This window comes from Phoenix dactylifera, chromosome 11 (assembly GCF_009389715.1).
Source record: "Phoenix dactylifera cultivar Barhee BC4 chromosome 11, palm_55x_up_171113_PBpolish2nd_filt_p, whole genome shotgun sequence".
NCBI classification, from domain to species: domain Eukaryota; kingdom Viridiplantae; phylum Streptophyta; class Magnoliopsida; order Arecales; family Arecaceae; genus Phoenix; species Phoenix dactylifera.
Window position 1 is genome coordinate 2,695,046 of NC_052402.1, and position 25,075 is coordinate 2,720,120.

The 25,075-nt window shown below is 41.0% G+C and overlaps 3 protein-coding genes and 1 pseudogene across 3 annotated transcripts; 2 read left to right on the forward strand and 2 right to left on the reverse strand.

Annotated features, from left to right (window-relative positions):
* On the reverse strand, positions 1-4,294 carry LOC108511768 (thioredoxin-like 2, chloroplastic). The gene is made up of 4 exons (XM_039131258.1): positions 3,006-4,294; positions 2,575-2,757; positions 1,508-1,672; positions 1-321 (listed from the first exon to the last, which is right to left on the reverse strand). Exons 1-4 carry the CDS (start codon positions 3,162-3,164, stop codon positions 187-189), a joined length of 642 nt encoding a protein of 213 aa, XP_038987186.1. The 5' UTR covers positions 3,165-4,294; the 3' UTR covers positions 1-186.
* Positions 4,295-4,657: 363 nt separating this feature from the next.
* LOC103721528 lies at positions 4,658-8,972 on the reverse strand (annotated as a pseudogene).
* Positions 8,973-11,684: 2,712 nt separating this feature from the next.
* LOC103720219 (glycine dehydrogenase (decarboxylating), mitochondrial-like) lies at positions 11,685-18,475 on the forward strand. Its single transcript, XM_008809828.4, has 15 exons — positions 11,685-13,092; positions 13,198-13,443; positions 13,563-13,640; positions 13,737-13,837; positions 13,919-14,114; positions 14,216-14,341; positions 14,468-14,653; positions 15,059-15,172; positions 15,526-15,678; positions 16,837-17,025; positions 17,166-17,243; positions 17,335-17,460; positions 17,548-17,646; positions 17,905-18,022; positions 18,124-18,475. The coding sequence occupies exons 1-15, from the start codon at positions 11,875-11,877 to the stop codon at positions 18,216-18,218; spliced, it is 3,123 nt and encodes a 1,040-aa protein (XP_008808050.2). The 5' UTR covers positions 11,685-11,874; the 3' UTR covers positions 18,219-18,475.
* A 1,694-nt stretch (positions 18,476-20,169) lies between these two features.
* On the forward strand, positions 20,170-24,358 carry LOC103720228. Its single transcript, XM_008809837.4, has 2 exons — positions 20,170-20,455; positions 23,755-24,358. The coding sequence occupies exons 1-2, from the start codon at positions 20,347-20,349 to the stop codon at positions 24,054-24,056; spliced, it is 411 nt and encodes a 136-aa protein (XP_008808059.2). The 5' UTR covers positions 20,170-20,346; the 3' UTR covers positions 24,057-24,358.
* Positions 24,359-25,075: the final 717 nt, after the last annotated feature.

Consider the following 25,075-nt stretch of genomic DNA (forward strand, 5'->3'; position numbering starts at 1 on the left):
TAGAGTAAAACTCTGTTTTTCTGTATTACTTCGCAAAGAAAAAAATCTGTACTACAATGAGTAGGAAAAGAATGATGCTAAAATTGGCTGTTTTACATTCAATAGATAAATCAATCTGAAGCACTAGACCTAGGATGCAAAATTTGAACTCCTTCAGAGGCGAAGAGAATGATCAGAAAGATATAACTATCTTGAACTAGCTTCTGCTGGCTTTTCCTCTGGGGATCGGGTTTGGATGTTGAGATGCCCCACACCAATAGCTGGACCCATGCTACAACGAGCAGTGTTGTGCTTTGCAATGGCATCCTTTATTTTCTGAAACTGAAGAAGTTCATAGAAGACACTCAGCCAAACAGTCTAATTTCAAGGTAGCTTTAGTATGATAGACTACAAAGAAAATAAAACACCTAATTAGGGATGCACAGCCATTTCTCATATAGATCTTCCATTGGGAGGTCAACCAAGGTCTCAATTGTGTGAAACTTATTGTTTTTTGGGGTGGGTACAAAGCATGGAGGTAGTATAGTATGCCTGCTTATTCAAGATGATCCATCCTTCTAGATTAGATTCATCTGAGATATTTGTAAAGGTAACACTTGCTCACTATTGCTCCTACTGAAAATTCAGTATTTACAGTTCCTGAATTTCAAACGTGCAAATAATAATAATCAATCTTTAATATTCACAGATCAAAGAACTTCACAAGCAGAAAGCTATCTTCTCTTATTAGTATTTTGAGCTACATGTTATTGATAACAACCTCAGTAATTTTTTTTTTTGGCTGCATGAATTGATAGAACAAAAGGCAGAAAAGTGATCATCAAATACTCTTCTCTACACTTTTGAGCTACATGTTATTGATAACAACCTCAGTAATTTTTTTTTTTGGCTGCATGAATTGATAGAACAAAAGGCAGAAAAGTGATCATCAAATACTCTTCTCTACACAAATTGATACTCATGTACCTGAATATCATTACATTTTTAGTAATATCATCTCAAGATAACCATGGAAGAATAATTAAAAGTACTTGCATTGACCACTAGCTACTAATATGCTTAAATTATTCCAAGATAGTAAAGAGAAAAAAAAAATACTCTAAAGATTAAATAAGACAGCATCATAACTAAGCAAAGTAGCCAAACAGGTTAACCACCCCCCCCCCCCCCCCCGCCCCCCCCCCCCCCCCCCCCCCAAAAAAAAAAAAAAAGAGAGTAGCCAAACAGGTTTTGTGCATGCTATTCAAGCAATAGAAAACAAGCTCCTTAAAATGCACATGAAACAAATCTTAAGATTAGTCCCATCCTCCTGCTATAAGGAAAAGATTCATGTTTTATCATTTATCAAATTGACAAAATTTACTACGTTAATACCTGTAAAATACTAAAATAGTTTATTCAAGTGGGCAAGTATAAAGCAATTTTGCAGTTCATTGATTCAGAGATGACTAGAATTTTTGGAACCATAAGAGGAAAAACCACAAACATGAAGAAAAGATTTGTTTACCTTTGATAAGCTGCATGAAAAAGATTCCAACTGCCCATCAGCACCACGGTAGAAATGGAAATACGGAAGCACTTTAATATTTAGTTGTTTGCACATTGTCTTATTTTCATCAAAATTCACCTTTATGAATAGTATATCAGGATTTTCTCCAGCTATTTTGCAAAGCTGAAACATCATTTGGAAGATAAAGAAAAGGGAAATATAAGTTGAAAGTACAGAGTTAAATGAAAGCAAACGATATATCTAAAATCAAATGCAGGAACACGAACTCAAGATAAAAACAAAAATGAACATCAAAGAAAGATTACAACCTTTCGCTGAAAGCTCGATAGAACTTTTTTGGAAAAGAAAACTGAAGGTTAGTTTTAAGACATTATAACTGCATTTACCTCCTACCGTGATGCATGAATCAACCTCTCAGAGAGAACAGTGATGTATTTGACAAAAAAAAACAGTGGAAATTAAAATTAATTTTATGCTCAGTGTCAGTGACTTATGTGGTAAACCTACTTTCTTAAACAGCTTATGGAAGAACAGAAAACGGATTCTTTGTGGCATGCAAGTGTCCTTCTTGCTTCACCTTCAAACGTGTAAGGTGCAAACATGATTACCAACCGAATGGTCTGGTGTCATACTCGTGTGTTTCTCAACTATTTTGGAGTGAAGAAACATGCTTCTCCCTTCCTCCGCAAAGAACACACTATAAGCAGACCAAATGGTACAATGGTGGATGTATGATAAAATATGTCTGATTTAGGAGGCCATACTTAATACTCTTTACATAGATAGAACTGTATTTAAAGCTCTTCATCTCCCTGTTTTGGCACATGAATGCCTAATTATAAGCATGACTAGTTAATAAAGTGTAATAGATAAAGGATTTTCAGATGTAAACCCATGAGATAAAGGGCATATTGCTACTTTAAAGAGACAGGTTTTATTTTTATGGTACTTGTGTTCCGATAAACAAAACCATGCACGAATATTCAGACAGCAAAGTATCCGATATTTGAAAAAAGCTCGACAACAACAATCCATTTATATTTCGAGTTGTAATTTGAGAGCACCTTCGGGAAGAGGGCTCGACAAGAAGCACACCAAGTGCCATAAAAGTCAACAACGACAAGCCTATCACTAGCTTGGCTTAATTCATGCGCAAACTCCTGCATCGAGTGAATGTCGATCATATTTGGTACTGCATTTCTTTCCCACCAGTTTGGTCGCTTAGTTTCAGCAACAAATGCATTTACCTGAAACAACACATCCATATCAAGGCTCTGTTGACTACAGCATGCAAAATTGAGACCACATGCACAGAATCTTGAAATTCTCACAACGCTTATGAACTTTTATTATAAGTTATCATCAGTCATAACCGCACCATTTATATTGTTTGATAACTCTCTCTCTCTCTCTCTCTCTATACACACACACACACACACACACACACTTTTCGAGAGAGAGAGGGAGAGAGGATTCAAGTAACAGAGGGGCATACCTTGAAGTAAGCCGACCGCTTGGGAAGGCGGGGGACGGCCGCAGCGCCGGCATCAAGCTTCTGCGATGGGTTTAGTACCGAGGAGTTTGGGACCGAGGAAAGAAGAGGGGTGCGAGAACGAGGGAGGAGGAGGGAGGAGGGGAGAAAAACGCTGGCCATTTTAGAAGAATAATACTGGACGGGATCGGGTCTTGGGATGAAGGGTGGAGGGAAATGATACTTATATTTATAACACCCTTCGCTGTGAGAGAACCAAGGATGTTGGTGAAACCCTCCTCCTGGTCGCGCGAGGCGGGCTTGATGGAATGGGAGGCAGAGGGCTCGTCGCGTCTGCAATGTGGACGGACTGTGAGGGCTTAGGAGTGCTGACGGCTGGCGTGGCGGACAGGGTTTCTGGGTCGGTCAACCGCACAAGCTAATCGAAGCGACGCAAAAGCCTCAGCGCCACAAGTTGCGTTGATACTTTTCTCTTCCCCTCTCCGTAGACGTATACGCAACGTGGCGTGCATTGCCCGCGCCATCCACGTGAGGTATATTACGATTTACGGACGGCCGCGCTTAATGTCATGGGCTCTTAACGCAACTATTGCTATGACCAACCAAACATGAGAATTCCATTCTTCTCGAAGGCGGCCTAGAACTACTTACCAACCAGGAGCGTGCTTGCAAGGAGGAAGACTGGAATTTCCCCGACATGTATGGACTACCTAGAAGTGGTGGAGATGGTTAGTCACGTCCTGCTATAGTGCCCACGAGCCACACAAATCTAGAGGAGGGCCTCCTTTCCCCTACCGAGGTCCATAAATTCTACGGTGATCTACTTCTGATTATTAATGCCATGAGGTCACCAAGTACTGCTGGCTGGAGTATTGTGGATGCCTATCTAGCTTATCATATTTGGCTGAATAGAAATGACAGGATCTTCGAGGACAGACGGGCTCCCCTGCAGGCTAGGGCGGACAGAGCTATCTGCCAGGCCACGGAAGTCACCGAAGCTATTATGGTTGTTTCATCTAAGTTGGTCAGGGACATCTAGAGCTTCATCTCTGCTGCTTCAACACCTGAGTATGTTCTTACTTCTTGGGAGCCCCCACCTCCTAACTATCTGAATGTGAATTTTGATGGTAGTCTACCAAATGGCGGCGACTGTACAAGTATTGCATTTGTGATCAGAGACCACTACTCCAGATTGATAGCTATAGGGGGACGACATACTTTTGAGGTAATGTGTTTCCGAAGCAGAACTTAGAGCAGCGTGGAAAGAAATCTCCTATGCAATGCAGATGCTTGAAGCTGGGAGCATCATCCTAGAGGAAGATTCAGTGAAAATTATTGAGTGGATTCTACAGGAGGGGACGTGGAGGCAAATCATCTGCTTTTAGTCGACATCCGGAGGCTCTTAGAGAAATGTGATGCCTTTCAAGTTGTGCATGTCTACCGAGAGGCAAACAAAGCTGCGGATTGGATCGTCTTCTTTGTACTCACCACTCCGGAGAGATTCTCTGGACTCCCCTTATCTCTGGAGTGTATTCTTTTTCTGCACTCATATGACAGTGCTCACGTGAGATTAGTGTGAATAGCCGATGTACCAATATATATATATATATATATCTTCGCTCTGTTCCCCTATTTTCTGCCCTCGGTACATTAGCCTATACATCCCAGCCATTTTTCCTACTAGAGAACTCCCATTTCTGTTGGGGGGGCCGTACATCTTGGAGAATTTCGACGAGCAATCTGTCCCGATCTCGTAGTGCATTTGGGTGTTTCGGCTTATAGCAGCAGTCGACAGCTTGGAAGTGTCTATGGCCCAGGCTGGATGAACATACTCCACAGTCCTCTTCGAGCTTGCATTTGCATATAAAAAATTCAACAGCAGTTCTTCGCAATTGAGGGACTTGTCCACAAAATCTCTTCCTTCTTCACTCCAGTATTTCTTGAAAGCATATTCACTGTCCATGAAGGCAGCACCGGTCAGAATAACATTGTAACCATTCTTCTCACGAGCAAATTTCTCGTTTCTGTATTTCAAAGGGCTGCCATCTACCATTCGTGGATAAAAGCCCACAATTCCTTCTCTATGTCATTACAAGTCATCATTATGTCATCATCTAGTTCAAGAACAGCTCTAGTCCTGATCAGTGGATCAACCTTGAATCGATTGTTGAGAGAATTGAGCTCTTCCACGCGTATTCTCACAGGGACAGCAGAATCAAACTCATCTGGGCTTGGAGGGTTGCCCTTGTTCCACACTGACAATCTCCCTCACAGATGCACATCGAGAATGGTGTTTGATGTATAGTTTCAATTCCAAAGTCGGGCTTCATAAGTCATCGTAAGCATCGTAAACTGTGAATATTGTCCCCGGTACATGTATGCCTCTTCAGCACCATTCCCCCTAAACAGAAAATGCACAGCCATGCAGACCAAAACCCCACCTACAAAAGCAAGAAGGCAGAGAACCAGCTCGCCAGAGCATGTTTTAGTATTTGCTCTCCCTCTGAAAGAATGATCGTATCTCTTCATGCCTGTACAATGTTTTCATATTTTCAGGTAGAACTGGGGTCGGGTCCAAAACCAATATGGCTCGTTTCTCCTACTTAAGGCCATGCAACAGCTTGGAGGAACAATGCAGTTCATAGCACCAACTAAAAAGCCTATCAGCATGACCTGTAAAAAGAGTAGCAGGACAAATGTGCAACCAGGGAGAAAAAGCCATGTTGTATGACCTGAAGGAACACGATCTCCATCCATTACCGCAATCCAGTCACCTGATGGAAGCTGCTGTGCGTCTAAGTGATGGTACCTGATACCATTCCAAGCATTTCGACCTTTCTTTGACTCTGATCCCAAGCTTTACAGGGACCTCCCTGAACCCTTCCTTGCTTAGCTTTTCAACTTTGTAAGTACTGATCCTTTGGCCATAGGTGCCACTAAAGTCCTGGGCCAGGCGATAGGGAGATCCTTCATATATAAAAGGTCTTCCTGCATTTCTAGCTCCCAAGCTTCTGTCATCTCTGTATATAGGGTTTCTTCTATGCTGTTTTCAGGAACCAAACAGTGAGCTACTGTACCATATTTCGAGCTCCCTATTCTTCTCAGTGCTAGACTGGCTAAAATCTGAAGCAAAGAGCCAGTAATATTCCCCATACTGGAACAGTGAAGCATCGACTAGTGGCTTCCTTATAAGCACCTTCTCCAATGTCCACTCAAGTGGAAACCTACTTGCTCGATAAAGCCGCAGCTCCCCCTTTTTACTGCCCTCAGGCATCATATAGATCTGAAAGAAATATAAAAGCAAAAGAATACCGTATCCTGAAAATGTGTTAGCTACTCTCCCCATCAATATAATAAAGCTAATCACTAATCGGATTGGCTTCTTCCGCTTACTTGGCGGTCATAGCTGACGCCCCTTGATCACCACTCCTTGCAACACCAATATCACCTTGCATCATACAAGTACTTTTTGTCTCAAAGAAGAGGTAGAGAATATTGTCCTGAAGAAAATGCATTATATCAAATGAGAATGCAGTCATGCAATATCGACAAGTTGATTGACAAATTTTTAATGTTACATATGTACAATTTACTACAAAAAGACCATTCAGAGCAGAGTGTGCATGAGTTTAGCAGGGAAAACAAGATCGGCCTAAAGAAACTCTTCAGAACTTCATAGCCATACCATAATATGCAAATGAAATTTTCAAGGTTTCAAATATACAAGCAATGGGATGGAGGCCTGAAATAATTAAGCAATGAAAATAAAAACAAGAGAAGTAACAGATCAGGAATATTGAATCATCGAATGAGAAGACAAAGTTCAAACACATTGAACATGTTGTATGCTTGCATATGTTATAGCTTACCGCAAGGTATACCATAAGGAAGTCGCGCTGCTGTTCATGATACCAAAAAAGCAGTATTATGAGTGACTAGGAAAGAATATAAAAAGGAAACACCCCACATGTACCCTAAGAGCACATATTGGACTAATGCATGCCACTCATGTGATTAGGATGCGAATAAGCATTTAAATTCAGCCTGAGTGTTAACAGTGTGCATAAGAAGTCATGATAAACTAGCCAAATGTCAACAACCTGAGACTTTTAATACAGAATTATTTACTAGCCTAGTTTGCATCATTCATTCCATTCTTCAAGCTACCAAACAACTTTTCACCTACAAATTTAGACAGTGTTCACAACATGCTGCCTCACTAGTCACAACTAAATAGTTGCAGACTCCAACATGATGTTTTCCATTGAAGAAAGGCTACATATAGGCATATAGCTGTGTTGAAATACTCCCTCCATTTAAGCCCCGACGTCCTCGTTAGGCTAAAGGTTCAATTCCATTCAAATTTAATCGCAAGCACCATGATCGGTCCATGTTCGGCAGCTAGCCGGAAGGTATTTTTGGATTTCTTGATCCTGCATAAGTATCCAAGATTTATCCAACGAATAACCTATATGAGACTAAACACACGCCCGCACGAGTCTTCACATCAAGTCTACTTCTTACATGTAATTTAGCCTCGTATACTAAAAGAAACCTCAAAGCCTTTGATTCGCATGCTATATCATAGCGCAAACTCAACACCGCTGCAAGTTGAAGGAGATAATTAATCTCAGTAAACTCAACTAAATTTCCAATAGACCATTCCAACCCACTCGAAAAGCATCAATGACATTTCCACGCCACATTTCTAGATTCCAAACCTTCCTAGTTGAAATAAACTAAGATTTTTAAAGCATCCATATGAAATGGCCAAAGCCAGCCTCCACATCTCCTCCCCACCAAACAAAAAAAAAAACAAAGAAATCTCTTCAACAACTTGAATGCGAAAGAAATCAAAACCATCGCTTTCAATCGATAAGAGATGAACAAAGCGAAGAATATCGCCAACACCAACCTGAATATGGAGGAATGGGTCGGCGACAAAATTGTTCGGATAACCCGCATTAGAGGCGGACGCACAAGTAAGAACCGGATTCGCAACCGGCCACGCCGAACTGTTTCCATTGCTCCTGCTCTCCTGCTACCTCAAAAGAAATCATATTAATAACCATTCGATCCATGATATAAACCATACAAACAGCTCGGAATTGGAACAAGACCCTACCAGTTCGATGGGGGAGAGCGAGAACCGGATCGTGGCGGCGGAAGGAGGAGACTAAGAGCGAGAAGTAGGCGATCCCAACGAGGCCCGCGGCGAGGAGGGAGACGAGAAGGAAGGAGACGGCGGTGGGGAAGCGGAGGAGCCGGAAGGGGTTCCACCGCGAGCGGGGCCGGTGCCCAGGGGCCGCGGGGAAGCATTCCAATAGCCTCGCCTTCAGGCCCTTCTCCCCCCATCTGCGACCGTCCCCTTCTTCGGATCCGGAGAAGAGAACGCGGAGACTCCTCGGTTTGTTGTTACTCTTTCCCTGAATGTGGACGAAGGGGCATAAGATTGGGGGAGGAGACAACGGAGGGATGAAGCCTTCCATGAATGTGGTCTGGTAATGGGTGTCGAAAAGTGGGTGCGAAAAGAATTATAAGAGTTATTAGAGGGAGAGTTTATTTGTGATGGAGGATGGCGACGGTGGTATCGGCGGACCCAAAAGGAATCAAAAAGAAGGCTGCTTCCGTCGCAGGATAGCAATGACTTCTCGAAGTTTTCTTTCTGCGGCGTAGAGATTAGAATCTGGATTAGATTTGGATAGATCCATGCAGGATACAAGCTAGGTTAACCCACAGGTGCAATTTCTACAAAATTTTTATCTTAATTCTAGAAATATTCACAATAGATCCCAATTTCTCTCTTCTAATTTGTATCCGGACCGAAAGTGAGCACAAGAGCCCTGATGCAGGCCTCACAAAAATCGAGGTACAGACCCATGAGATATGTGCAGTTTGTCCTAATACCGCAATAAAATGAGAATATTTTTTTTTTATATTTTAATTTCTCTATAGTATTTTTGTTGTCGAAAATTAGTTGGCAATTAGTCTTGAATATTCAATAAATGAGGCACAGTGATTTGCATGATCATTATAACTAGTGCTATCAAATATAGAATATTGTTTCCTTATAAATCTCAATACCTTTTTTCTAAGAAAAATAAATAAAATCTCCAATGCTATATTGAAGGATCTTTACTTAATAAATTTAGTTGCTTCAACTTATTTTATCCTATGTCTCCTTATCTAGCCATGCTCCCTAGCAGAGCTTGTTTCTTATTTCTTTAATTTTTTAAACTTTAGTGCTGTTTTTCAAGGGTCTCAACAAGGACAAGAGGAAGGAAAGGGGACCATCATCTCCATTATTTCTTTCGCAAGTCTAATAATAGCATGTTCCCATGATCAAGATTGCAACTACAATACACACGAAATATTTTATCCTTGCACATCATCGTAGCCGCATCTAAACAACCATTCTTGTTGATGGGCTCATGCCTATCAATCAAAATAATGGAATTAGGTGGACAAATGGAATCTCGCACACAATAAAAGAGTTAGGTCGGTAAGCTAGCTGAAACAGATGTAAACATGTGAAACTTTAAATACATCCCTTAAAAGTGAGGATGTGTCTTTTGATTTACACATGAAATGGTCTCTCCTAGTTTTGATAAGTTGAACCTCTAAATTAAACAACCGGTAGGTCGTCCTTCATGCACGAAAACATAAGCTGGCCTTTGATAAACAGATCCATCTTCACCCTCTTCGACTTTTGTGGTAGGATAAAAAAGAGAATTTAAATATGTTTGCTGAGTATGAATCGATGCAGGCCAAATATCTATATCTTGAATTTCTAACTAATAATGCAACAATTCGAATACATTGCTCATCCAATGCCCCTTAACGTGGCTGCAAGAAATTGCCATGTTTATGAGTAACATTTTGTAACAACCCAGGACCTCACCCAAAATGGCTAGCCGGAAGGTATTATTTGTATTTCTTGATCCTGTATAAGTACCCAAGATCTATCCAGCAAATAACCGATGTGGGACTAAACACATGCCCGTACAGATTCTCACATACTCCCTCTATTCAAGTCCTGACGTCCTCGTCAAGCTAAGGGTTCATATCTATTCAAATCTAATCATAAACACCACGATTGGCCCGTGGTCAGCCTCAATGGATCCGTGCTGCAGTGTTTCCTAGTCCACATAGATTATGAGCCGGATCCGTTCTAATACCATTTGTAACAACCCAAGACTTTACCCAAAATAGCTAGCCGGAAGGTAATATTTGGGTTTCTTGATCCTGTATAAGTACCCAAGATCTACCCATCGAATAATCGATGTGGAACTAAACACACGTCCGTACGGATTCTTACATATTTCAAGTCACATTAGACTGTAGCCATTTGACTCCCGTAAAACTCAGGCAATTGCTGCATGGTATGTGGTAGGCTCAATCGGCTTGTCAGTAGGTGCATTAGGGAGGCTTCATGAAGAATTGTTAAGGACTGATGTTTTCTTTTTAACTCCTTGGAAACGATAAATTCTTAAACCCTGCCTCAGAATTCTTTTTTTGTAAATTAAGAAAAAAAAGTATTTGGAGTTCCCGTCTTACAAATTTGTTCCTGGTTACCTGGAGCATCACATCATTGCAGACGAGGAAGCCACATGCCCTTCTCATCAAGAAACGGGCTTCTCAAAGATTTTATTAGACTCTGTTGTCATTATAGAGCTATTTTAGACTACGTGAATCTCCTCGTTTCCATTTAGATTTGCCGTACAGTTGTTTTTATTCTCTACCTTGCCGTATTCTATTGGAATTGCAGGAATTGCCAGGCCCAACCAGAACTTCCTGTGCCCTCGTTTGGGTCACAAATGATTCACTTGCGTTGTTATAATGGGACAAGGTACCGAGTATATATATATATATATATATATGCACGGCCCCATGGTTCGGTATAGTCATCCAGAAAAAGCTCAGTCCCAAGGTGGTTGGTGCCGATGCACTAAGCAAGTTAAGAAATCCAGCTCTAATAAACTGTACTGCCAACCACCGTCCCACTTGCTTTCCGTATCTTTCCATTTAAAAAGTGGTGGTGGTTGGAGATGAATAGATATTCCGAGCGTCGAAACTCCACAGATTCCCATAGATTCTTTTCGACAGGCGGCGGTAGGTGGGTGGAAATCTAACCCCTCAGCATTTGTATTTTGACTCCCCCTCCATTCATTTGTTCGTTCCCAAGGATTTCGTCCACCCCATATTATATCACATATATTTCTCCCCCCTTGTCCCTATTTTTCTGAGGTCCAAGATAACGATAACCCGCCTGTGACTTCCCTCCCCGCCAACCATGCTCTCTTCCTTCCCAAATCCCATCAACCACTCCCTTATTTTCCTCTCTTCTCTTCCTCCACTTCGTTTTATTTCTGTCTCACATATTCTTGCGTATAAAAGGAAAAGGGAAAAAAAAAAACAGGACAGAATTCAGGCGAAGATCCTCCTCCATCCAGACTTCATCCTCTCCTCCTGCAATGCTGCACCTCCCATTCTCAGATATATAATATATCATGGGGATTGGGGGCAGAAGGCCATGGCTCCCTCCACGTCAGCTTTAAGAAATCGTGCCCCCACCTCACCCACCCACCCACCCACCCCCTCCAGTGGATCTAAGAAAAACTTAGCCACCAAAATATTTTTAATGTCATTCAGATAAAGTTTTATATATAGACCAAGTACCCCAAATTTAGTCTTACACGAACCCATAGACGCCGGAGTCGGAGGAGGCCGAGGTGGAGCTCGGTCCCCCCTGTAGCTCACCCTCTTCCTCCGCCTCCTGGACGCCATAAATACAAAACAAAGAGATATAGATAGAAAGAGAGGTCTCTCCTTCTCTCTCCATCTCTCTCTCTCTCTTATCAGTGTTTGACCAATGGAGCGAGCTCGAAGACTAGCTAGCCGGGCGATCCTCCGCCGTGTGATGTACCAATCCAAGCCACCCCAGACGCCCGCCCCCAGCGCCTCCCGCCACCTATCCTCCCTCGCGCCGTCCGTCTTTCCGGCGAACCCCGCCGTCCGCCGCCCTCCCGCTGCTGACTACCCCCCCTTCCGCAATGCTGGCTGGCAGTCCCGGTCGATCTCGGTGGAGTCGATGCGCCCCAGCGACACCTTCCCCCGGCGCCACAACTCGGCCTCCCCGGATGACCAGGTCCGCATGGCCGAGCTCTGCGGCTTCCCCTCCCTCGACGCCCTCATCGACGCTACCGTCCCCAAGTCCATCCGCATCCCACCCATGGCCCTTCCCAAGTTCGACGCCGGCCTCACCGAGTCCCAGATGCTCGCCCACATGAAGCGCCTCGCCTCCATGAACAGGGTCTTCAAGTCCTTCATCGGCATGGGCTACTACAACACCTTCGTCCCGGCCGTCATCCTTCGGAACATCATGGAGAACCCCGGGTGGTACACCCAGTACACGCCCTACCAGGCCGAGATCGCCCAGGGCCGCCTCGAGTCTCTCCTCAACTTCCAGACCATGATCGCCGACCTCACCGCCCTCCCCATGTCCAACGCCTCCCTCCTCGACGAGGGCACCGCCGCCGCCGAAGCCATGGCCATGTGCAACAACATCCAGAAAGGCAGAAGGAAGACCTTTCTCATCGCCTCCAACTGCCACCCCCAGACCATCGAGGTCTGCAAGACCCGGGCAGACGGGTTCGGCCTCAAGGTCGTCGTCGCCGGCCTCAAAGACTTGGATTACCTCTTGAACGATGTCTGCGGTGTCCTGATTCAGTACCCCGGGACGGAAGGCGAGATACTGGACTACGGGGATTTCGTCAAGAAGGCGCACGCTAGCGGGGTGAAGGTCGTGATGGCGACGGATTTGCTGGCGCTGACGATGCTGAAGCCGCCGGGCGAGCTGGGAGCCGATATCGTTGTCGGGTCGGCGCAGAGGTTCGGGGTGCCCATGGGTTATGGCGGCCCCCATGCGGCGTTCCTGGCCTCGTCGCAGGAGTACAAGAGGATGATGCCGGGGAGGATCATCGGAGTCAGTGTCGATGCCACCGGGAAGCCAGCGCTCCGGATGGCGATGCAGACCAGGGAGCAGCACATCCGGAGGGACAAGGCCACCAGCAACATCTGCACTGCCCAGGTCTGGAATCTGTTTGCTGATTTCCCTAGCTGATATCAAAGCTTTTGATTCCTTGATTGGACGGATTGCTGATAGAGAATTGTATTGGAAAATTTGGATTTTTAGGCGTTGCTTGCAAATATGGCTGCAATGTATGCGATGTACCATGGGCCTGAAGGCCTGAAAGCGATAGCTGATCGGGTTCATGGTCTTGCTGCTACTTTTGCGCATGGACTGAAGAAACTTGGAACCGTGGAAGTCCAGAAGCTTCCCTTCTTTGATACTGTGAAGGTTACATGCTCTGAAGCAAAGGCAATTCTAGAAGAGGCTTACAGAAATGAAATGAACCTGCGCCTTGTGGATGCAAACACGGTATGTGATTCTATCCATTTCCTCTTTAATTGCAGGAGAGGAGTCAGCTCGTTTGAGATGTATGTTTGATTCTTCCTTGAAGTGGATACTGGTCTTATTGTAGTTTTCTGGTACTACAGATAACTGTGTCTTTTGATGAGACTGCAACGCTGGAGGATGTGGACAAGCTGTTTAAAGTGTTTGCTTGCGGCAAGCCTGTGCGTAGTTTTTGCCTAACAGCTTACTAATGTCTAAGATGAAACTTGTATTCTCTGAATATCGGAAAAAGAGCTTATGCTTGTTCAAATTCTCAGGTAAACTTTACTGCTGCATCTCTTGCACCCGAGGTTCAGCCGGCAATTCCAAGTGGACTTGTTAGAGATAGCCCATATCTGACGCACCCAATTTTCAATTCGTATGAGCCTTTCCCCTATCTAGCCGTCACAGTGTATCCCAACTCTCAAGAACCATTATAGTTGCTTTCTCTGCCTTCCAGGTACCACACGGAGCACGAGCTGCTTCGGTACATCCATAAGTTACAAGCAAAAGATCTTTCGCTATGCCACAGCATGATTCCTCTTGGGTCTTGCACCATGAAGCTGAATGCTACAATGGAAATGATGCCTGTGACTTGGCCCAATTTTGCAGATATTCACCCATTTGCCCCTTCCGAGCAAGCTGGGGGTTATCAGGTAATGCAGTTTTTCTCACAATGCTTAATGCACACCATGTTAAATTCCTCATAATCTGTGGGAAATATGAATTGACAGAATTTTAATTTTCCGATTAAAAGGAAATGTTCGAAGATTTGGGCGAACTCTTGTGCACAATCACGGGATTTGATTCCTTCTCTTTGCAACCAAATGCTGGTGCTGCTGGAGAATATGCAGGGCTCATGGTTATTCGTGCTTACCATATGGTAGATTATCTGAACATTTAGATCATCAAATTGCCCACTAATTCAGTTGTTCATCTTTGAAGATGTAGAGCTTTTAGATCATCATCTGTTTATGGTACTTATATATTTGTTGGTAACAAACTATAGGCAAGAGGTGATAGCCATCGGAATGTCTGCATCATACCAGTCTCAGCTCATGGGACGAATCCTGCAAGTGCAGCTATGTGTGGAATGAAAATAGTAGCTGTTGGAACTGATTCCAAGGGTAACATTAACATTGAGGAACTGAGAAAAGCTGCCGAAGCACATAAAGACAATTTGGCTGCTTTAATGGTATGGATGCTGCATCTTTTCCATTTACAATTTATAAGGAAATAGTTTCTCTTCTTTAAAAATTATTTTATTTATATTGATGAAATCTTTATGCTCATGGCCTTTATGCTGCAAAGATAGCGGTGCGAACATTTTGATGCATAATGAACACTTTTGCATAATATTTGATGATTCAGTAATGGATTCGTACTCAATTTTAACTACCATGCATACATGTCCTACATAAGACCGCCAGCTGCCTAGAACATTTTAATTATCTTTAGCGGTTCAATCTTGTTTCCATAGGTTAAAATGATGTTGGATTACATTGATGAATGCTCACTTGGAACGGTTGAAAGCTCATGCTATAAAATTTTTAACAGCCACTGGCACTTTTATGATATTGATTAACTGACACTTCCTCAGGTCACCTATCCTTCAACTCATGGAGTCTATGAAGAAGGCATTGGTGAGATTTGCAAAATTATTCATGACAATGGTGGGCAAGTCTACATGGATGGAGCTAATATGAATGCACAGGTTAGTTTTCTCTTCTTGTTTAAATGAAACTTATAATAGACGTGTACATGCTACTACGTATATTACATTTACATGTGTGTAATTGTTGGATTAGTGGTTACTAATCAACAATAGCAATAATTGGTTATTAGGGGGAAATGATAGTAATATTCCCAGGTCACTCTACCTATTAAACTTGCATGCATGCATGCGACAATCTAGAATACCTGTTGGGTTCATCATATGGTATTGTTGTATTATTGTATCCCCAAATGGTTAGGGAAAGAGCTTGCCTTGCCCCCTCCCTCTTTTGTAGGGTATATTTAGAAAGTTTCTCCTGTTTTCTATTAAAAAGTTTTTTATCTTGTTTACAGGTTGGATTAACAAGCCCTGGCTGGATTGGAGCAGATGTTTGCCATCTTAACCTCCACAAGACATTTTGCATCCCACATGGTGGAGGTGGTCCTGGAATGGGTCCTATTGGTGTGAAGAAACACTTGGCCCCATATTTACCATCACATCCTGTGGTAAGATAGTTTCAGTTGACTCATATTTGGAAGTTGTAAAACTTACATTATCATCACAACACATGCCAAATTTGTTAACATATATCTCTCTTTGTGACCAAAAACTTTTATATTCTGATATATTTTCTTGTACGCATTATCCCTCTAATGAACACACCTTGCAATATCTTGAATCAAATTCTTTGAGAAGTTTGTGCTATAGACATTATTAATTTTTTCCTGCTAGCATATTTGCGTTTAAATGGAGAATGTAATTAGCGAGCAATGCATTGAATTCCACTTTACTCATTATCTAGATTGGTTTAGTGTAGCTCATAATCATAACTATAATTGTTGATGAATTCTCCCACCTATATGTTTATGTACTTTGATTTTACATCGGTATGCTTGTTTCTTGTCTGCTAACTTTTTTCTGTTTTCTAAATTTATGTTTCCTTGTACCTTTATCCGATTCTGTTTTACGTGCCATATGCTTCATTATGCTAATAATGTTGCTCCCTTCTGTGATATTAGGATTTGTCACATTGATTTGCATTCTTTTTATGATCCTTTTTCTTTCCTTTCTTATTATGATCAATTTTTTCTATGTTATATTTTTTTTTCATTCATATCAATGTTTATCACTATAGATGTGTCTGTTGGTTTCGATCATCACTTTCCTGATTGCTGCATTCTTTGTGGCATTGAGTATCTTTATTTTTGCAATCCTTTTTACTGGTCAATTTAAATATTGATTATTGACATTCTGATGTGCCTTAATTATACTACTTCAGTTGATACCAATGATGATTTTTGTTATAACTAGCATCTGGTGGTTTCACACACACTTAGAGACACAACCACTTCAGTTGTTACACTAGATGATTTTTGTTACAACTATAGCTATGTTTCTACTGGAACTACATTTTCTTTTGATCTTATGGCACATTCCTGAGGTAGAGTTACAAAGTACGTGACAATTTCAAGACCATTAACTGTATCAGTTATAAATGATAATATTCTTCTTTCATGTGCATATAATTTCGTCTCATCGCATAATAGGAAATGCATATTATGTGATTTTGAGGTCACTGGTTCTGTCAATTTGATATCTTGTTGAAAAGTGATTATCATTTACACCTTCAATATATTTAACACAGCTACCGTTTGTGATATCAGGTGCCAACTGGTGGAATACCGCTACCTGAAAAGGCTCAGCCGCTTGGTACTATTTCTGCTGCACCTTGGGGTTCTGCACTTATTTTGCCCATATCATATACGTACGTAGCTATGATGGGTTCTAAGGGACTAACTGATGCATCAAAGATTGCAATCTTGAATGCAAACTATATGGCTAAGCGTCTAGAGGTATCTTAATTCTTCCTTCTCATGTCCATTTACTCTCTGCATGCTTTGATGTCAATAGGTACTTTCAGCTTACAGTCATAGCCTACCTGCTGATAGTTGCTCTGATTAATTGATCCTTTATATTTAACTTCATGTTGCAGAAGCATTACCCTATTCTTTTCTGTGGAGTAAATGGAACTGTTGCCCATGAGTTCATTGTCGACTTAAGGGGTTTTAAGGTTCTTTTGACCAAACTGTTTCATGGTTGTTCACCTACATCCTCCTATTTTTCTTGATAATGAGTTTCGCTGGGATTTGATTTTGCTGCAGGCAACTGCTGGTATAGAGCCAGAAGATGTTGCCAAGCGTCTTATGGATTATGGATTCCATGGACCCACAATGTCTTGGCCAGTGCCAGGCACACTTATGATCGAACCCACTGAAAGTGAAAGCAAAGTACTGTTGCGAGACTATTCTCGTTCATTAGTTTCCCCTCTTCTTCAACGTATTTTATATTTAAAGCAAATTTAATTGCTCTTGCAGGCAGAACTAGACAGGTTTTGTGATGCTCTCATCTCTATTAGGGAAGAAATTGCTGAGATCGAGAGTGGTAAAGCTGATATCAATAACAATGTCATGAAGGTAAAGACTTGTGGTAGCATCAGCGCACTTGCTTAGAATTCTCCTAGCTAACTGCACTAATGCATTTCTTCTTTCAAAATAACATGTTTTAGTTTCTTTTCCAATAATGTTTTCCTCGTTGCTATATGGATTTTACTGAAAAAACAAAATCCAAGCATGCATAACAAGATCAATTCAGGAGCTCCTGTAGTTCCTTGCACCAAAAAATGTTGTTATTTGCATTGTTATTTGGAGAATATAAGAGAATCAAATATGCAGGGTGCTCCTCATCCACCATCCATGCTTATGGGTGACACATGGACAAAACCCTACTCCAGGGAATATGCAGCATTCCCAGCTTCATGGCTCCGAGGTTCTAAGTTCTGGCCAACTACAGGTACTGGACTCCACCACTTTATATTCTGAACATAAAGACCAATTCCTCCATGGTTGAAGTGATAACAGAGCTAATGCTTTTGGTTATCGTTAATTCTTCAGGACGTGTGGACAATGTGTATGGCGACCGCAACCTCATCTGCACCCTTCTTCCCGCATCACAGATGGCTGAAGAAGCTGCAGCTGCTACGGCATAGCCCTGTCACACCACAGCAAATTTCTCTTACTTAGTTTCAATAGAACAGAAAGCTTCTTCTCATCATCCTTAAACTGTATATATAAGATCTTGCGAGTGTTCGCTTCTGCACTCCTGCAGCTGCCGACATTCCGTTCTCCTCCTTTTCTGCATGCAGCTTATTTTAAATGATATCCTAAACGTTCTATTATTCTTCTGAACTTAAGATATTTGTGAAGCATCTGTGCAAAATGAATTCACATCTCATCTCTTTCTAGAGATCTGTTGCAAAATCAACAGATATAGATGGTCAATTTGTTGCGAGGTATACATGAAAAATGGAATGTTGCGGTAGAGGAATTGCTTGCTCTTTCTCCTTCCATCCTAGATGGAAACCAAGCTACCTGTACTGTAGCAGGAAGTGCGGATGTTTGAAATGTGACTACTACCGTGCCAGAAGTTAGCAATTCATTTGTTTTTTTTGCTTACTGATGTTGGTTCTGAGTAGCATCTGATGTTTAATGAATTTATGAGAAATTCAGCTTTTTACTGTTGGTAATTAAAGCGTGGGACTGCATCTACAATTCTCCTTCTTGGATTCCCTACAAGCAAAAGAAAATTACAGGAAAATCTTCAGAACTGTAGGACCAGCCATTCTCAGCCATGGATCACTGGTGAGCCAGCATTCAACTTAGGAACATCAATCGTCTGTTAAATTATTAACGTATAAGTTTTACAGACTACATTAACAAGTTGATGCGAGGGTTTTGCAGTGGTCATAAGGTGACATTGACTCTGCAAATTCTATATAAACTAATCTAAATCTTCACTTTGGTGTCTCAAATATATTTCAGAGTGGAGCATCCAACCAGCAACCTTGTGTGCAGATTAAGTCTGCGAACTACAAGAGGAAAAAAAAATGAGGATGTTTTACCAGAAAACTCCCGAATCTTTTAAGATTTGTTTGAATTCCAAAAACCTATTTTTTCTCCCTCTTTTTTTATTGCTTTTTCTAAAATATTTTCTGTTTTCCCCCTTCTTAAAAACTTCGGCACTTCTAAAGGAACCCGAGTACTAAACTGCACCAGCGCGCCTCTGAAGAAATCAAAGAAAGCAAAACAGAAGAACGGAAACGGTATACAAAACTTAAGACCACCATATATTGAGATTGGAGAATCTATTTCTTTCTCCGGCTAAATCGGAAAAATGTTTGAAAAACTTGTTGGAAATCCTTGCCTATACGTTTTATTACTAACCGCTCCTTGAATTGCGAGTGCAAACACGAAATCGGCTGCAGACTTTAGATTAAACTGTTTCGAGGTCCCAAAATTGGCTGCATGTTTTTAATAATACATTTGTCCCATTATAACGGCCGTTACCTATATTATAACGGTCCACTATAACCGGAAATAACAGAAAATTATGAATAATTATGATTGCCATATTTTTTTTACCTTACTTACCTCAATAGCATAACAGGTTGGCCGAAACCTTTATAACAACCCTTATAATAGTTATGATGCCGGTAAGGTCATAATTTTCTTTTCCCTACAGTAGATGAATCATACACATCTAATATAAATATATCTAAAAAATTAAAAATATAATAAATATCGAAGTACTCTGAGCAGCACTTTTTTTTCAACCCACAAGCCTTCCAAATGATCGGCCACAAAGGAGGTCACAATCTGCAGCCTCATTTTTGTTACCATGGTTCAACTTTGTACCAGTCCCAAGATTTCATGTTGCCCAAAAATTCAGAGATTTCTTGCTGCTAATTAAGGTTCAATTGTTTATACATCCCTAAACAACTCTTAAATTAATCAGGCGGACCTTGATACGTGAGTTTTAATGTGGGGCCACACGTGGGAATCCTTATTAGACCTATAACTTTCCTAAAAAAATAATTTATTTAATAAATTTAGCAATGTATGTATGTATGTATGTATGTGTATATGTATATAAGAATACGTTTGGCTGCTTAAAGGAAAACCCCGATGGCCGCCCCAACCGCGACGGCCGGCAGACGTGTCTCTCTGAGGCGAGAAAAAGAAGCTTGATAGATCTTGGATCTCTTCGCTGCAGCGAAGGAAGTCGAAGCGGGCCTCCTACTCCCCTGTCCGAGTCTCCTTGCCTCCTCCTCGTCGTTCATGTCTTCTTCTAGTGCTGCCTCGACTCCTCCGCCTCCATATGCGGCGAAGAAGGGCTTCCTTCGTCGCATCGTGCCGCTCCTCCTCGCCGCCAATCTCGGCATCGGAGGTCAGTCGCATTATCTGCCTTCCTCTTTCCATCTCTCCTTCTTTACCCTTTTAACCTTCATCCATTTTCTTCATCTTTCTCTTTTTTTCTATTAGATGGAGAGCGGTTTCAAGGTGTCGAGTGCGTTCGATGTGTTTGTGATATGTTTTTTCGTTTTCCTTTTTTGGCTAGAATTTGTGATGTGATTGATGCGAAATGGGGAGCTTTAATCCCTAGAGTTAGGTATCCCTAATTTCTCTCCTTCCCCCCCCCTTCTCCTCTGTTTGGATCTTGTCAGGAGAAGAAATATTTTTTCTTTTTCTTACTATTTTCTGGATGGGAACTCAATCATTCTCTGTGTGACTTGATCGTTTATCAAACTCTGATGCTTCAGCTATTTGTTTGGGTTTGTTATTGGTTTTGGATATCAGACTAAGCGGGAAGAGATTTTTTTGATTTCTTATATGACACATTACTTTGATGACTTGCTCGTTTCTATAAGCAAGTCGTGTTGGAAACAAACGCAAGGGTTTTGCTTGACTTTTGAGAAACTGCAATTTTAAAATCAAGCAGCGTCAATCAGAGCGTAGAACTAACTTGATCGAACTGCAAAAATTGAAGATGATCTCGAGGTTCAGCATTTGTGGAGCATGTATGTTAATCTGCCAGTGGCAACTCAGATTCATCGGAAGTGTTTGTGATAAACTTTTAAGGTGATGACTGTGTGATAGGTTGCTAAAAAGATATCACTTATGGCTACTTGTCTTGCATTGGAAAGTTTTGGGAAATTGATAATTGGATCAAGCACACTGTATATTTCTCCACTTTGGGATGAAAATTCTTGATGTATGTCTGTCATCTCTTGATATTTTTCAGATGCTAGCTGTGTAAACCTAACACTAAACTATAAAATTTTAAGGCTATCTTCTTGGAGTTTTTGTTTTTGGACCTGGGTGCACAGCAATATTCTTGGTTTTGGAATTCGGTATAATGTGTTTTATGGCATCCAAATAAGCACCTAAAGCTTGCTATTGAATATGGAGGATTTTAGATGATCACAAGATTGTTTAAAATGACTACTTAATAATTGTTTTGAAAGGTGTGGCTGCTAGAGATCACCTTAAGGATCACGAGAGAATCTATATGAAATGAGGTGTGAATTGGAGAGTGAGACTTATGTAAATCGTGCATGTTAACCTTACTCCCTGTCTTTTATTGGAGGCATAGACATTTGTCTTTACTTATTTTTCACAAGCAAAAGAAGGCAAACATATTGATCCATACAAGATGACCATTTTCATGGAATGAAGTGCAAAAGTTTGGCATGGGAAGATCTGCTATTGTACACAGTTCAAGCTTTTCTAGGATTTCGTAACACATGGTACTGAAACTAAGCATGGAATCTTTTGATTTATTTGTTCTAATATCTCTGCACATGTAAGATACAGAGTGTCAGAATGCCGCTATTTAAATCCAAGTAGGATATTCAGGTGTAAATAAAAAATTTATATCCTTTATATGTTTCTCTTTCACATGATTTTTCTTAGTTTACATATGATTTTCGGAAAGAAATTATACATCTTAAAGCTTACTCCATACACCTCACTTCATCGAAAATCTAAATGTCTCACGTTTAACATATTGGTAGAATAGAAGCACGTGTAACATCTTATCTTTCACTGTCTGAATGGCATTCTCATCTCGTTGTGGGTTGGTGGTCCAGTTGAAATAAAATGTACTTTGATGTGTGCCTCTTTTCATCTTATAGAGATGCTGTAGTGTTGTATTATTTGTAGGGCCATCGTTGAAGTAAATGCAATTGTTTTGGTATTTACCCATATGTCTTTCTTGGGCTTGTGCTTACTTGGGGATGGTCATCAAGCAAATTGATATGTCATAAGGAGAGGGGGGGGGGGGGGGGGTGGTGAAACTAGTATCGTTAAATAGGTGGATCCATGTTTGTGTAATTTACTTTGTTTTCTTTCATACCTATTAAGTGTCTCTGTTCTTTCCTTCATGTTTCTTCTTCGCTTGGCCTTTTAAAACACGAAATATACCCTAGCGGAGTTCCATGGTAAACTTTGTAGGAAGGGGAAGATGGAATGGAAAAATATTATTAGGAGAATTAGGTAATTGTTGGGTAAACTATAATAGGTTATGCGCTCAAACTGCCTATCAACCATGACAAGCCCGCTTGGTACATTACTACATTTTTAAGGCCTATCTTTTCTTTGGGTGCTGATTTGATTAGAATGCCTTGGAAGTTGGACAAATCTTAATTCAAGGTTCACGCGTATCTTAGGCACAGCTGCTTGTTCATCATTCACTGGCAGTCTGAGATTCATGTACAAATCTTGGCATGCTGCCATCATTAACTGCAGATCTGCATGTGCCAATGAATGGCAGATGCATGGGCACGTCCCCAAGACTTGTCTTTTGAAGTTAGCATGGGTTGTGGAGGGTTAAGTAACACCACAGCTGACTGTAAACAGGAATGCTTGGAAAATGAGGATCCATAATACCAATCCCATTGGAATAAGACTGGATGATTATGATTGTGGGTATGCATTGTGGAAGAAATTTGAAGTGCTTCTAGATGCTGGTATGTTTCGCAAGCAAGAAGATCTGATTAGTTTGCTTGAGATAGCAAGTGATTCTTTCAAGCTTCGATGATTATTTTTTATTGTTCACAAAGTAAGTACCCTAATTTCTTCATTTAACATTTTGATACAACATGCAAGTTTTTTCCCTTTTTGGCCTAACTTCAAGAGAGTGAAAATGAAGCTTCTCTTATGCAGTATCAGTGGTAGACTACTCCCATAACTTTTGCCAAGAGCTCAATGGATGTCTGTCCTCATATCAGATGATCCTTGCAAAGTTGTCGATAACATAGTTATAGGCTTATAGCTATTTTATGTGAGTATATGTGGATGTATTATGTATTCAAGTTGTTTTCACTCTAGAAGAGCACCATTATGGATCACCTTTTACTTTGAACCAAAATTTGCTATATAATAAGACATGCAACATCTCTGCAGGGCGAGTAAACAAACATATAAAATATTACTATTCTATTATTTCTGTTTAGCTTCAAGTAGCTTTCAAGAATTATCAGCTCTCAGCATGCTCAACATTTATCAATCTAAGAGTTGACATACACCAAGTATTATTATGTCATCACAGAAAATTATCTTTAGTTGGATGTTTTTAATGAAAGCTAATTATTGCTCAAAATTGTTTAAAAATGGGCATTAGTTTCCATTATTTCAGATTATGGTACTACATGTTATTCTCCAACTAAACAGTACTGTAACTTGCAGTATATGTTCTTACAAGGACTTCAACGAGACAGCCAACCGATAAGGATGAGGAAGTTCCTTCTTCTCCAGTAGTCAGCACTGGCGCTCCAGTTCCTGAGAAGAAATCATCTGCTGAACCTCCTTCAACACCCAAAAAGGTGCTCCCTCCCATCCCAGAAAATGAGCAGCGCCAGCTCTTCAAGTGGATTCTGGAAGAGAAGAGGAAAGCAAAGCCTCGTGATTCAGCAGAGAAGAAGAAAATTGATGAGGAAAAATCTCTTCTCAAACAGTTCATTCATGAGAAATCAATCCCAGTCTTATAAGGACCTCATCCATGAACTGACTTCATTAAGAGACTGTTGTGCTTGGATTTAACATGGATGTGGTTTCTATAACGGCCAGTTGGTCTTATATGCTGTTCTAGTTTTATCTTTGCAAACATCTAAATGTGTTGTTTAGATAGATTCAGCAGGACTCTTCACGGTTCATAGAAGAAATCATGATATGGTTGTCATCTTCTCTTTGAACTGTACTGTGTACAGAACTGATTGGGATTTGAGATAATGCCTCTTAATTGTTTTTTATTAATAAAAATTTTTGGGAAGGTGTTTACTATGGAAGTTAATCAATCTTTTTGAGACTTAAATTCAGAGCTCTGTTCAGTCCATTTGCATCCTAACAGTATGACTAGTTTCTGGAATGAGATAGAGAGTATTTTTGTGCAGCATGGAATAGGTGATTGGTCAGGGAGTTTACTGACTGATTTCTACATGGTTCCAACAATGAGTCAACAACTGGCTCTGAATGCAAGGTTAACTGGTGCTTTCCATACTGGTGTTCACCCCCTGCTACCATGATCTAATTGGTCGGTTTGCATGATAAACCTTTTTGATGCGACGAAGTAAGTGGTCTTGGTGCGACGTTGCCGGCTGCTGTCATGTTGCTCTTCTCTGCTAAATTTGTAATACCTATGCTTTAGTTCATGGCCATGGTGAGGGGCTGTCAGTAAATGAAAAAAATGCCCTTATGCCAGATGATAAATTGCTGCTGCAACTTCTTTATAGATGAAGAGGACGTGCCATAAATCTAAGGCCATCATATAATTTGACACCTTATATTTAGTAGGGATGTGTTTTTTGAGAGAAATAAAGGAAGACCTCCTGATAACTCTTCTCTAGTTTGTGACTGAACTCTGGAAACTATAGGCTATAATTGTTTTATAGCCTATAATTCCCAAAGATTTATGCACTTGTTCCTACAATAAGGAAGCATTTGGAAGCTTATTCGAATCAGATAACAAGTAAATTCTTTTATAGCTCAAAATTGATTAATATATATAAAT

What these genes read in the sequence shown, in the direction of transcription:
- LOC108511768 (XM_039131258.1), bottom strand. Translation starts at nt 3,164, where the DNA reads ATGGCCAGCGTTTTTCTCCCCTCCTCCCTCCTCCTCCCTCGTTCTCGC. An exon ending in AGCGGTCGGCTTACTTCAAG is followed by an intron (nt 2,758 to 3,005) that starts GTATGCCCCTCT and finishes GTGTTGTTTCAG; the next exon opens with GTAAATGCATTTGTTGCTGA. An exon ending in GTCGAGCCCTCTTCCCGAAG is followed by an intron (nt 1,673 to 2,574) that starts GTGCTCTCAAAT and finishes ATGATGTTTCAG; the next exon opens with CTTTGCAAAATAGCTGGAGA.
- LOC103720219 (XM_008809828.4), top strand. Translation starts at nt 11,875, where the DNA reads ATGGAGCGAGCTCGAAGACTAGCTAGCCGGGCGATCCTCCGCCGTGTG. An exon ending in GAGCTAATATGAATGCACAG is followed by an intron (nt 15,173 to 15,525) that starts GTTAGTTTTCTC and finishes TCTTGTTTACAG; the next exon opens with GTTGGATTAACAAGCCCTGG. An exon ending in TCAATAACAATGTCATGAAG is followed by an intron (nt 17,647 to 17,904) that starts GTAAAGACTTGT and finishes TCAAATATGCAG; the next exon opens with GGTGCTCCTCATCCACCATC.
- LOC103720228 (XM_008809837.4), top strand. Translation starts at nt 20,347, where the DNA reads ATGTCTTCTTCTAGTGCTGCCTCGACTCCTCCGCCTCCATATGCGGCG. An exon ending in CGCCAATCTCGGCATCGGAG is followed by an intron (nt 20,456 to 23,754) that starts GTCAGTCGCATT and finishes TGTAACTTGCAG; the next exon opens with TATATGTTCTTACAAGGACT.